Genomic DNA, 13,735 nt, shown 5'->3' with positions numbered 1-13,735 from the left:
CCCACGATACAAAGCTTTGCGTGAGATGTTTCCAGAGATCCCCAGTGGTGCCCGCCTGCCTCGGGCGCTCGGTCGGACGGTAGGGTATATGTTTGTGTCCCAAATAGAGGGATTGGTTTGGTTTGAAACCCCACCAAGGCGCCACAGGAGTTTGAATTTCTAGAAGGTGAATGTTTTTTGGTGGACTCGTGTGGTTTAGAAGGGAGAGCGCTCACATGTCTCGGATCAGAGCAGTAAATGAAGTATCTGGGAGAGCTTAAGTTTATGAGATAGCTTTTAATACTGTTCTGCTAACTTAAGAAGCCTTCCCCCCTCCCCCCTCCCACACACACACACACACGCATGCACGAAACCCTCCTTCAGTCCAAATGCTCTAGGGGATGGGGATAGAGGTGAAATTTTTGTGTTACACTGCCAATATATTCTGTGACTCGGCTCGGGGGAGAGAGGATGTGAAAGCCTTAATCAGTCACTCTCCTGCTCATTAGATTAGTCATGGTCTGCAGAGAAACAGGAAGTGACCGGTTCTTCTTCGCTACATTCCAAAAGGATGTCTTGGTGTACCATCAAGGCATACCTCCAATCCTGTCATGTCTTTGGTGTTTAGGGTCGCTGGGTTTAAGATTAGGACAGCCGGAAACCAATTTTCATATCGTAGAAGGGGACGTCTTACACAGTGTGTTTCGTTACTGGTCTCCGTTTCGGGCGTGCGTTCGCTGGGGTGTGTTTTCAAACACTTGTTTTTGTACACCCTTCTGGAAGTGGTTTGCAGAATGTTCTTTAGTATGAGGACATCATCTCTGGAGAATCTCTCTCTTGTCTCCGCTCCAGGAGAGGAATAAAACGGACTCGGCTGCTTTTCCAAGAACAATGTTCTGATCGCCCCGCTTCCATGTGGTCCTATGTCTACTAAGATTCACAAATGTGGGGGGGGGGGGAAGCATGAGTTGATCCAGAGGTTTGGAACAAAACTGCACACCAGATAAAACACCATCTTTACCAAAGCCTGCATGTCTCTTCGCAAGAATTTGCTTGCCGAGTTTTGGAAGGTACTATCCTGCTCTTCGGGTAGTGGTCCGATTTGAAGGAAGATTTGTTTGTATATCTAGTCGGCCCTCCCCTTTATTGGATTGATATTGCGGTCCGAAAGAGGCTTTGACCTTAAGCTCTCTAGAGCAGATCTTGTGACCGGTCTTGTTCCAGAGAGACTAAGGCGGGTATGAGGGTTGACGTCGGTGTCAGAGCATTAGAGGCGATCTGTCTTCTTCTTATAAATCATGATCTCCCTAGGCTTGGCCATCCACACAAGCAATACAAAGCACCAATAACCGTTAATACTGTCCACGACTGCTTCGCCATCCAATACTTGATCCGGGGCTAGATAAACACGTTGCTGATCATGGTCTCCATCGTGGTCCATTTGAAGTTGGTGGGAAGGCAAAAACGAATGACATGAACAAGGAAGGAAAAGGCGAGCGATACAAAACGTAGATGATCACGTATTTAGGTTGAAAAAGAGAATCCGTTGCAAAGGTCAGACGGATGAATCTTTATCCGCGCTGTTTAATTGCTAGGGGCTACGCAATGCCCCCCGGCCTCTCAGTCACACAAACGCATACATCGGTTTTCTGTTTGGAGGCAAGCAGCCGCCGCCATGTGAAGGTCTGCTCCAACAAACACCCAAAGGCTCTGCTTTAACCCCCCGGGGGGGGGGGGGGGGGGGGATGGGAGTGGCAGAGGCCAATCACAGCGGGGTGCTCACATGCACCGCACGCATCGGAACAACACACACACATGTGAACGGTTTACCAAAGTGGCATCGCATTCCTACTCTCTACTTCTGCTCGTTCTTTCCCTTTCTCTTTTCTCTCTGGGATTGTGTGTCTCTCTCACGCACACGCACACACACACACACACACACACACACACATGCATGCACATTTTCTCATCCACACATTCACAGACACACACACACAGACAGACATACACACACACACACACGCACACTCATGCACATTCTCTCACCCACACACGCACACACACACGCACGCACGCACACACACACACATGCATGCACATTCTCTCATCCACACATTCACAGACACACACACACACACAGACATACACACACACACACACGCACACACATGCACATTCTCTCACCCACACACACGTGCACACACAGACAGAGACACACACAGACAGACAGCCAGACAGACAGACAGACAAAGAGACACACACACACACACACACACACACACAGAGACACACACACACACACAAAGAGACACACACACACACACACACACACACACACACACACACCCACATTCACATGTGTTTCATGCCCTACCTAAAACACAGACCGGGCAGTCTATATCGGGGGAATGTTTCCCGAGTTCTTCATGGGGCTGGGTGCAGTGTTGTTAATGTTCCCCGAGTTCTTCATGGGGCTGGGTGCAGTGTTGTTAATGTTCCCCGAGTTCTTCATGGGGCTGGGTGCAGTGTTGTTAATGTTCCCCGAGTTCTTCATGGGGCTGGGTGCAGTGTTGTTAATGTTACCCGAGTTCTTCATGGGGCTGGGTGCAGTGTTGTTCTTGGGGTCCTAGCAGTTCACAGCTGTGCTGTATACTTTCTGTCCTCATTAAAATCAGTTTTTATGCATGACATTGCTCCTCATAAGCAACGCAGTACTGTTAACCATTGAAGCACACCCAGCCGTGACCACTCCAATAATACGAATGCATCTCAAGCCTTCATGGTATCAATCCTTGCCATTTGGCCCCAACGAGGCCGACTTCAATCAAAAAAATAACGCAAAACATACATTGAACCAAAAACAATTGTTAAATTGTAAACTCATTCACATGTCCAGTGTGTTGCATCCTTTCCACAAAACAATCTGCTTGGCCCTCATCAGTCAAGCATGTATTTAACGCAGTCAATGCTGCACAATTGTGTGGCATCTTATCCTAGCTATCTTTGTTGTACACGGGGAATGGGTTAACCTAACGATTGTTAGTGCTTGGCACTTGGTTCTCTGAACATCCTTACTGAACTGACAGCGATATATTGTTGTTTCTCTTCTTCTTATTTTAAGTCGCTTTGGACTAAAGCGTCTGCTAAATGCCCTGAATGCAAATGTAAATCCTTGTTTGCCCTTCGACACGCTGTCGGTCTGTAGTTTGTTATGTGTGTGTATGCGTGTGTAGGTATGTGTATTGCATTATCAGAGTACATTATTGTAAGTCATTGCTTGCTCTGACTAACAATAACGTACTCATTGTAAGACGCTTTGGATGAAAGCGTATGCTAAATGCCCTCAATATAAATGTGAATCCTTATGTGCCCTCCGAACACGCTGTTGGTTTAAACAATCGCGCGAAACGTACATTTAACCAAAAACACTCGTTGAATGGTACACTCATCCAAATGCTCCTCCCTGTGTGCCCTCAGACACGCTGTCCGTCTCCAGCAACGACGTGCTGCAGCCGGGCTCCAGCCATACCCTGGGGCCCCACACCTCCCCGGGGCCCAAGCGTCCGGGCAACACGCTGCGCAAGTGGCTGACGAGCCCCGTGAGGCGCCTGAGCTCGGGCAAGGCCGACGGCCACGTCAAGAAACTGGCCAACAAGCACAAGAAGAACCGCGGCGAGGTGGTCCGCAAGACGGCCGCCGACCTGCCGCTGGGCTCCCACAAGGACCCCGACGACACGGCCGCCACGCCGCAGGACGAGACCCTGGAGGAGGTGATTGATTGATTGATTGATTGATTGATTTTAATTGACCGTTTTGATATAAAATATGACCAGCACTCTGTGTCATACATTAAAAGACATAAATAGTCAGGAATGACACACTCAAGCCCGAAAGTGGGTTTCCATCCACACAAACACTCACACAAACCCCACACACAAACAACACAATACACACAAACGTTGTTTTATTCTGACTTTGGAGTCTCCAGACCACAAGAGTCAGCCAAGGGTATAGGTTTAATATCCTGTTGTTGTTGTTGTTTTTGTTGTGGATGTTGTTTTTGTTGTCGCTGTTGTGTCTTGAGTTGCCTCTATTTCAGTTTTTTTTTTATGCCCTTCTGCAAAACCTGAATTTGTCCCTCACAAGACGAAAAATAGGTGTCTCTTGGTATCTCATCTCGTACACAATCACCTTGAGAACACGGATCCCTGCTCGCCCTGCGAGCTGCACTAGTTGTGCTGCGTCCCTTCAGCTATTTCTGGAGGCTGCCCCCAAAAAGTCAGCGCCGAGCTAGCCCGTGCTAACCGAGATGCTAACCTACTTTCACACAACGGCGGCGGTGGCGGCAGCGGGAACAAGTCAACAGCCCGGTGGCAGCTTCTTGGGACGCCGCAGCTAAGCGGTTCGGGAGGGGGGGTGGGGGTGCTTTTCACAGCGCCTTACAGAGGGCCGCGTTCCAACGTTAAGTCTTCTGTTTTCTCTTTCCTCGTTGTCTTAGCGCATGCGCAACGAGGGCCTGAGCAGCGGCACGCTGTCCAAGTCGTCGTCGTCGGGCATGCAGAGCTGCGGGGAGGAGGAGGGCGAGGAGGGGCCTGACGCCGTGCCTCTGCCGCCCCCTATGGCCATCCAGGTGCACAGCCTGCTGCAGCCAGACTCGCAGGACGACAAGGTGAGGCATGGGCAGAGGGGGCCTGTATAGAGTACAGGGGCATGCGCGTACGCATACACGCAAGCACGCGCTCACGTGCACAAATACACATACATACGCACACCAACCTACCCAGCCACGCGCACACACATGCACACATGCACGTGCATACGCACACACATACGCAAACATACACAAACGGCAGAAGTAAAGCTAAAAGCTTTTATCCACGGCGCAAAACAGATAGCTTCACATTCAGATGACACCATTAATATGATTTTGTTTCTCCCCCTTTCTTCTTCTTCTCTTCCTGTCCTCGACGGTCGCATGTGCCCGCCTTCAGCATTACGTTGATTTCTGTTCTGCTTCTCTTCTGTCCCAGTTTCCCTACCTCTCCTTATCGAGCAAACACAGCAACACTCAGCAACCCTCATCCCTCCATTATTAACTTTTTACTTTTTATCTCTTCGACTCTCTCCTAATCTTATTAACTGCCCCCCCCCCCCTCTGCTACCCCACCATATTTCTCCTCAATCTCCCACCGAGGGGTTGAGCTTCCTCGGTATTGCTGGACTGAATGCGCCATTTTAGTATGTGTGGGGGATTTTCCGTTGTTTGTTTGGCTCATACTCACTTGTCTCTCAAAGTGCGGCGTATTCCGGAAGCAACCAATGCAGTTCTCTTAACAGCAATACGTCCCGATCCGTGTGACCAATTGTGACGCTCGCACTCCAGAGCCATCCAATCACAGACCTTGCCCATGGCCCTAACCTACCTCGTAAACCCCTCCCCCCAACCCCCTATGTCCTCAACACTAGCCGGCCATTGGCTCCCCGATTGACACTCCTCTTAGGGTGGCCCCGCCCACCCAGTCCTCACCTGGAGGTGTGGAGGTTCAAGGCCCCAACCCCTCTACGGTGAGCCTGCTGCCACTCTGGGGATGAACAGTGTGTCCTGTGTGGCACACACACACACACACACACACACACACACACACACACACACACACACACACACACACACCAAGATGTGTCTTAAAATACTTGGAGAAGGCTTTAAGTTCCCAGGGCTGGGAACTCTTTACTTTAGTACTGTTAATATTCCGCAATCTTTTTTACTAAAGATAGGATGTTGTCATGAGAGCAAATCATATAGCATGTTTCCAAATCTTTTTTTAAGGAATTTCTTGTTTCTCTGTGTTTCTCTCTCTCTCTCTCTCTCTCTTTTTTCTTTTTCGTATTTGCAGGCATCTCGACTGTCCAGTCGTCCCAGTAGCTCAGAGACTCCCAGTGCCGCTGAACTGGTCAGCGCCATCGAGGAGTTGGTGAAGAGCAAGATGGTGAGAGATATTCACACACACACACACACACACACACACACACACACACACACACACACACGGACACAAAGACACACACACACACATATAGGCATGTACACACACATGCACAAACAATGTCACAAAAATGTAGCACCTGTTCTGGAAAACAGAACAGACAGATCCGACTGGAAAAGACAAATGCTGCAAATGACGCATACACACACACACACACACACACACACACACACACACACATCAAACCAGAATTCCAACTCACACGTGCGCACAAATGTGCCCATATCCATCAAAGTGCCAAGCCCCACTAAAAGCACACTAACGTACACATTGGCACGCACACACTGCGCTTTCCCCTCTCTTCTTGGCTGTGCGCTGTGGATGGAGATTGATGATGGATCATAGCCTACCAGTCAGCTGTCAGTACTGTGACTCAGTGTGGGCCCAGCTGTCTCTCGCTCCCAAAAGGCCAGCTGGCATTGTGTTGTGGCACATACATACACACGCACACAGCCACCCGACTCCCTGCATGTCCACTTCCAGCACACATGCCCACCGGCCTAGATTGTGGTGGAATTCATGGCATTGCACTGGGCCCTGGCTTCTCTTCATAGCCCCGGCGTTCGCCGTTTGGGTCCCTTTGCTCTTCATCTTATTTTTTTAATGCCTCTATTGCGCACTCTCAATCTCTCTCTCTCCTTCGCTCTCGCTCTCTCGTGCTCTGTATCCATTTATCTCTTTCTCTCTCTCCCACCCGTATCTCTCTATCTCTTTTCTATTCCTTGTATTTATATAAATATTAATTATCTATTTTTATCCCTCGCTCTCGCTCTCTCTCTCGCTCTCTCGCTCTCTCTCTCGCTCTCTCGCTCTCTCTCTCGCTCTCGCTCTCTCTCTCTCTCTCTCCCCAACTCTCTCGCTCTCTCTCTCTCTCTCGCTTTCTCTCTCTCTCTCTCTCTCTCCCCAACTCTATCCATCTCTCTCCATCTCTTCCTCCCTACCTCTCCCCACACCCTCTCCCTGTCTCCCCCTCCCCAGTCTCTGGAGGACCGTCCCAGCTCTCTGTCGGTGGAGCAGGGCGACAGTAGCTCCCCCTCTCTCATCCCCTCAGACAACTCCCTCCTCTCGTCGTCCTCCCCCATCGACGAGCTGGACGACAGGAAGTCCGGCTTCCTCAAGAGGAGACAGTGAGTGACAAGTTTTTGTTTGTTGGGCTTTCATTTTGTGTTTTTACTTAATTCTACTTTTACTTTCTCGTTACACAGACTAAAACCGACGACCCTAAAAACAATGACTTAAACAACTATTTTGAAAGCAGGTTCAATCAGCCATCGCCTATCCACCCCATTTAATGTGTGTTCCTACTAGTTAGTTTTAATTCTACAATTCCTTCTTTCCTTTCTGTCCACCAGTTATGTGATGCTGGAGCTGGTGGAAACCGAAAGAGATTACGTCAGAGACCTCGGCTCTGTGGTGGAGGTGAGTAAAACCGTTCCTCGTTGTCTACCATACCAACTCAGTGTGTGTCCTTCTCTGCTTGATGTAAAACTGACTCTACGTCCATCTCCCCTCCCCAGGGCTACATGAGCAGGATGAAGGAGGAGGGCGTTCCTGACGACATGCGAGGAAAGGACAAGATTGTGTTCGGGAACATCCATCAGATCTATGACTGGCACAAAGAGTACGCCTGTTCCCAATATAGACCCCAAAATGTGCTTTGTCGTACTGATAACGGCCGAGAGGCACTGAAGTGTTGTGAAGGATGCGACTGAAGTTCTTGACTTTGTGGTTCCATAGTTTCTTCCTGGCTGAGCTTGAAAAGTGCTTGGAGGATCCCGAGAGGCTGGCTTCTCTGTTTGTCAAACAGGTGAGGAAGGGACTAGTCTTCTATGGGCATTATCCATCCGAGCAGCCATATTTGTTCTAAATTCAATTTTTTTGTGTCTCTGGAGGTCCAATTCGAAATGCTAGTTTTAAGGTCAAGTTCTAAGTGCTAGTGTTCAGGTCAAGTTCTAAATGCTTGTTTTAGGTCAAGTTCTAAATTCTAGTGCTTAGGTCCAGTTATAAATGTGCTAACGCCTCATGCCCACTGCACCGTCCGTTGACGGATCCCCATTGAATTTGAATGGGGACGGACGCGCAATGCATTGTGGATCCGTCCGTTCCGCTGGATCCGTCGGCGCCGTCAAAAAGTTGAAAAATGTTCAACTTTTTCGGCAGCGACGGATCCGTCATCAATTTAGATTGCGTATGCAAATGTAAGCACTGTGACACTACTCGGGCTCTGACGACCCTGGAAAGCTCCCCCATCCGTCAGCCACGCCTTCCGACGTCCTTTGACGGACGGTGCAGTGGGCACGAGGCGTAACGTGGAACCAAGATGGCCACTCTGTGAATATAGCCCATTAATGTCTTCTGTGATCCATGACTAACTAGTGTCCCTGTGTTTTAACCTCGACCTAAATCGGTCCCACTGGCCATAATGAACGCCCCGGCTCTTTCCTGTTTCCTGTTACAGGAGAGGAGACTACACATGTACATAGTGTACTGCCAGAACAAGCCCAAATCCGAACACATCGTCTCTGAGTACATCGACAATTACTTTGAGGTTAGGAACCATCGAAAGAAATATCGGATTACACACCACGCTCGGCTTCGGACTCAGTTGTTCCCCCATGGTTTAATGTGGGGTCTCTGGATGTGTTCCTCAGCACCATTTAAACACACACACGCACAGACACACACACTCACACACACACACACACACACACACACACACACACACACACACACACACTGTTGGTATATTATCGCTGTACTCTCTTTGTAGGACCTCAAGCAGAGGTTGGGCCACAGACTACAGCTCACTGACCTGCTGATCAAACCTGTGCAGCGCATCATGAAGTACCAGCTCCTGCTGAAGGTAAGCACGACTTGCGCTCACCGATTCAGCCCAACCTCCTGCCCTACATTGACCCCAAGAGGGTAAAGGGGAGACGTCACGCTTGGCTATTTTGTAATGCAAGAGAGCTCTGATTATTACGCCTGTGTCGCCTGCAAATTCCACTTTGTTTCTGCAGAAAGAAAGAAACGTTAGACGTTTCCTGGAAAAGTTAGAGCATTTGCGTCATTGGTCCTGGATTTAAATTCCCATTGGGCCAAAAAAGACCAATGATTGTCAATGGTCCAACTGTTTCCGCGGTACCAGAGTTCCGCTGCACAATTTTGCTGTGACATAGTAATGAAGCAGTACTCTCCTGAGTTAAAATTGACCTGAGGGTGACACTCCCCCCACCCTTAAACCATCTCCAAATGAAACACTTCTTACCTCCTTGAACCTCATTTTTCGGCGTGGTTTTCTCGTGTGGGTTTAGGATCTTCTCAAGGTCTCCAAGAAGTCCGGTGCAGACTCACTGGAGCTTGAGGTAGGACGTCAACCGACAAAAATAATCCCAAAAGCTTTTGTTGAAGTTTTCTTTTTGTGTGTGCAACAAATACGCTATAAAGGTAATTAAGGCCTGTTTTGGCGCCTGATCTCCTCTCTGACCCCTGCCCCTGCCTGCTGTCTGTCCCCAGAAAGCTGTGGAGGTGATGTGTGTGGTGCCCAAGCGCTGCAACGACATGATGAATGTCGGCCGCCTCCAGGGATTTGAAGTAAGACATGTTTTCATCTTTCATTATTGTACCTTTTTAATACAATTATATTTATTATATAGGTATCATTTATTATTATTAATCTTTATTTCTTATTTATAATTTATTATGTTTAAGGAATTATTTATAATGAATTATTTATAATTATTTAGCTGCCTCCTTTCATCCCTGTACTGGAATTGTTTGTGTGATTCAGAACGTGGCCACCGGAGGGCAGCGCTGTCAAAGCCTTATTTTATCTCTAACGTAGGCTTGAGAAACCTAACTTTGAATTTGGGTTTTGTTGCCTTGGTTATGTTCCCTTTATTGAAATGTTCCCGAAGGAGCATTACATTGTACATGAAAAAAGAGGCCTGTATTGCAACCCCACTATAAAAACAACCACAGCAAGGTTTGCGAGTCTAGGCACGAAAAACAACTCCCTGTTGTCGTTCAGGGTAAGATCGTGGCCCAGGGCAGGCTACTACTGCAGGACACCTTCATGGTGTCGGACCAGGACGGAGGCCTCCTCTCCAGGATGAAGGAGAGGAGGGTCTTCCTCTTTGAGCAGATCGTCATCTTCAGCGAGCCTCTGGACAAGAAAAAGGGCTACACGACTCTGGGCTACCTCTTCAAGAACAGCGTCAAGGTGAGCTAACTACGCACAGCTTAACGGCCAACTGAGCAGCAGGCTCCTCTGTGATATGGTTGTAAGCATCAAATGTTTCAGCAATTACAGACCCCCCCCCGTCAACAATTCTGCGCAAGGGGCTGGTAGGGGAAATTTGGGGGGGGCCCATCAGTACCTCTTGTATACAGGGCCTAGAATTTGGTGCTACGGCCCTGGCTGTCGGTACAGCAAGGGTGCTCATAGAAAGTGCTAAGCGTTTACAATTTATTCACCCATCAACCTCTCCCTCTCTCCCTCAATCTTCCAGGTGAGCTGGCTGGGTCTGGAGGAGGACCCAGACGACCCCTGTAAGTTCACCCTGACGTCCCGGTCCACCAGCGGGGGGCAGGAGCGCTACACGCTGCACTCCCCAAGCTCCGCCGTCAGCCAGCTCTGGGTCCACCAGGTCAGCCAGATCCTGGAGAACCAGCGCAACTTCCTCAACGGTAAGGGCCTCGACCCAACGAAACACACTCAACAATGCAAGTATAACACAGGAACCAAACGAAAAACACTAAACACTGTTGCCCAGAGCGACGAGAAAAAAACCAACAGTCATAGAACCGTGAGTTATCAAAGTTCAAATCTGTTTTATTTTTTTTTGTCGCTCTTAGTCACGATGAATTGTAATTCATGACTCACACTTACCGTAGCAACCCTAAAGGGCAACAAAAAACTTTAAACAAGAAGTGCAACCGGTGCCGTTGCCACATGTTTATCAAGCACTGTAGTTGTTCTGTGTGCGATGGATGTTCAACAGTATGCAGTGCTGTTCCCATGCCTCAGGGGGCGCTCTGCAGCACCTGTGAAGTGTAACTTGTAACATTGTCAAGGTGCTAGTAAACCAGAGTTAAAATGGATATCGCCATCTCGACCTGCGTCCTGGTGTAACTACTCTGCTGCTTACAAGTTCTCCTTGTACTATACACCCAACAGAATAGTAGCGATCGTAGCGATGGCTTTCAATTCTAATGATGTAATGTTGTGTTTACCTCCGTAGCACTGACCTCTCCCATCGAGTACCAGAGGAACCACGTGGGGGGGGGCGGGGCCGGGGGCCCCCCCAGCGGCAGCGCCGGGGGCAGCAGCTCCAGCAACGCCCACGGAGGAGGAGGAGGAGGAGGAGGAGGAGGAGGAGGAGGAGGAGGAAGCGGCGGCGGAGGAGGAAGCTCCGGCGTCTCCGGCAGCAGCTCGTCCCTGTGCGGCCCCCGCACCCGGCCCTCGCGCATCCCCCAGCCCTCCTCCCGCCTCCCGCAGCCCGTCCACCACCACCACCCCCCGGGCCCCGACGGGCCCGACCCCTCAGCAGGTACGTGGTCGTCTCCCTGCCGCACACCCCCCCGGGGCTCCCTCCTCCCGCCCAACCCCTACCCCTACCTGGACGCCGACGCTGTGGGGGAGGCTCTCGAGTCGGGGGGGCCCGAGGTTCCCCGGATGCGGGTGCTGGACGGGCCCCTGGGTAGCGGTAGCGTCGGCGGCGCTAGCGTCGGCGGAGGCAGCAGCGGCAGTGGAGGCAGCAGCGGCAGCATCGCTAACAACGCTAACACCGCTAACGGCTTGTGTGGGAGCGCGGAGGGCAGCCCCGGGCGCCGGGGCCCCCGGGGGCCCTCAGGGGAGGGCCAGAGACACACCGCCGCGGGGATCCCGCAGATGGCGGTGGCCCCCCTGATCACGCTGCCCCTCAAGACCCCCCGGGTCGCCACGGTTACGCCGCTAGCCTCGCCGCAGTCTCCCAGTGGAGGAGGAGGAGCGTTGGGCAAGGACGCCGGCGCCGTGCCCGCCAGCCCGGCCCACAAGGGCGGGACGTTCTGGGCCGGGGTCCCGGCGGTACCGGCCTCCCCCGCCGGCCGGTCGGGGGCCTTCCCCTTCCCCGCGGTTGGCGACGGGGCGGTGCCGCCCGGCGGCGGCGGCGGCGGCGGCGGCGGCGGCGGCGGCGGCGACTCCCTGGGCCGCGGCACGCCCTCCCACCAGCACCGTCCCCGCTGCCACTCGGGTCACAGTAAGGACCAGGACCGCATGAGCACCTGCTCCTCCACCAGCGAGCAGTCCATACACTCCACCCAGAGCAACGGGGTAAGACGGCCAGCAGACCACCCCCACCACACCACCTCAACCACCACCACCGACGCCCTTCCCCTGCACCCCGCCCCTCTTCAAGGCTCCCCGCCTGGCCCCGATGCTGAGTACCACTAGCCACTAACACGGCCTCGCTGGCTGGCTGGCTGGCTGGTCAGTCGGAGCCTCTTCTGGGGCACTGCCTTCGCTTCCTCACGCCTAATACCACTGATGATGCTACTACTACTACTACTACTACTACTACTACTACTGCCGCTGCGCCCTGGATATTAACTGCTATCTACGCCCACTAACTCGGCCACGTGTGTGTGTCCGTGTGTGTGTGTGTGTGTGTGTGTGTGTGTGTGTGCGCTCTGCGTGCACGGCCTGTGTGGGCATTTTTCGCGTCGTGTGCTGGATGGATTCCGAACGGTAAAACAACGTTTCTGTACATGCTGGTTGGGTGTTTTCTCTCCTGATGCACTCTCTTCCCTGTTGCTTTAAGCGACCAGCCCCCCCTGACACTATTGTGCCAATACTGTGTCCATGTTGCACTGTTGGCAGTCTGGTCCCACACAGGTGCCTTTCAGGTGCCTTGCTGTCATCGCAGACACACACACACACACACACACACACACACACACACACACACACACAGACACGTCCAGAAATATAGAAGTAAACACAAACTTATAGCTCGTCGCTATGCATGGTTATTTGGGATATAGCCTCATTTCCGACCACATCTCTATCTATATAACACAAACATGCTTCAAAGTAACGCTTTCTTCACTGCATGCAATTCAATCAAACCCAACGTTTGATTGGTGAGATCCTGAACACTAACCCTGACATCTGTTTCAGTACAATTAGGTATCTGTCTTAAATTGACCCTCTGTGTAGTCCCTGCTGTGTGAAAGCAGTATCCCAGTGTGTGTGTGTGTGTGTGTGTGTGTGTCTTCATGTCTATATTGAAACCACCAAGGGTATTCCCCCTGCAGAGTAAAAGCAATGGGTGTGACGATGTCTGTATTACCACCCCCTGTGTGTGTTTTCCCCCTGGAGATTAAAAGCAGTGTGTGTGTTTGCCCTCCCTGCAGTGTGTGTGTGTGTGTGTGTGTGTGTCTGTGTGACGATGTCTGTATAACACCAACCCCTGTGTGTGTTTTCCCCCCGGAGATTAAAAGCAGTGTGTGTGTTTGCCCTCCCTGCAGTGTGTGTGTGTGTGTGTGTGTGTGTGTGTGTGTGTGTGTGTGTGTGTGTGTGTGATATGTCTGTATTAACACCACATTCTGTGTGTGTTTTCCCCCTGGAGATTAAAAGCAGTGTGTGTGTGGTTGCCCCCCTGGAGTGTGTGTGTGTGTGTGCGTGTGTGTGCGGCTGTGTGTCTGATCCTGTCTGTATTAACACCAGC

At 51.1% G+C, this 13,735-nt stretch overlaps 1 protein-coding gene across 1 annotated transcript in view; it reads left to right on the top strand.

Moving 5' to 3' along the window:
- The window catches only part of LOC307080559 (triple functional domain protein-like), a 132,815-nt gene that overhangs the window by 109,665 nt on the left and 9,415 nt on the right, over positions 1-13,735 (top strand). The window contains 15 exon segments of the mRNA XM_079743321.1: positions 3,457-3,749; positions 4,478-4,648; positions 5,446-5,544; positions 5,874-5,966; positions 7,002-7,150; positions 7,376-7,442; positions 7,541-7,644; positions 7,761-7,830; positions 8,482-8,571; positions 8,794-8,886; positions 9,338-9,388; positions 9,540-9,617; positions 10,054-10,245; positions 10,535-10,712; positions 11,267-12,339. Coding sequence (XP_079599447.1) covers positions 3,457-3,749; positions 4,478-4,648; positions 5,446-5,544; positions 5,874-5,966; positions 7,002-7,150; positions 7,376-7,442; positions 7,541-7,644; positions 7,761-7,830; positions 8,482-8,571; positions 8,794-8,886; positions 9,338-9,388; positions 9,540-9,617; positions 10,054-10,245; positions 10,535-10,712; positions 11,267-12,339 — 2,801 coding nt within the window.

This window comes from Pollachius pollachius (assembly GCF_949987615.1).
Source record: "Pollachius pollachius genome assembly, chromosome: 1".
Lineage (NCBI taxonomy): Eukaryota > Metazoa > Chordata > Actinopteri > Gadiformes > Gadidae > Pollachius > Pollachius pollachius.
This window is presented reverse-complemented; position numbering and strand designations above follow the sequence as displayed.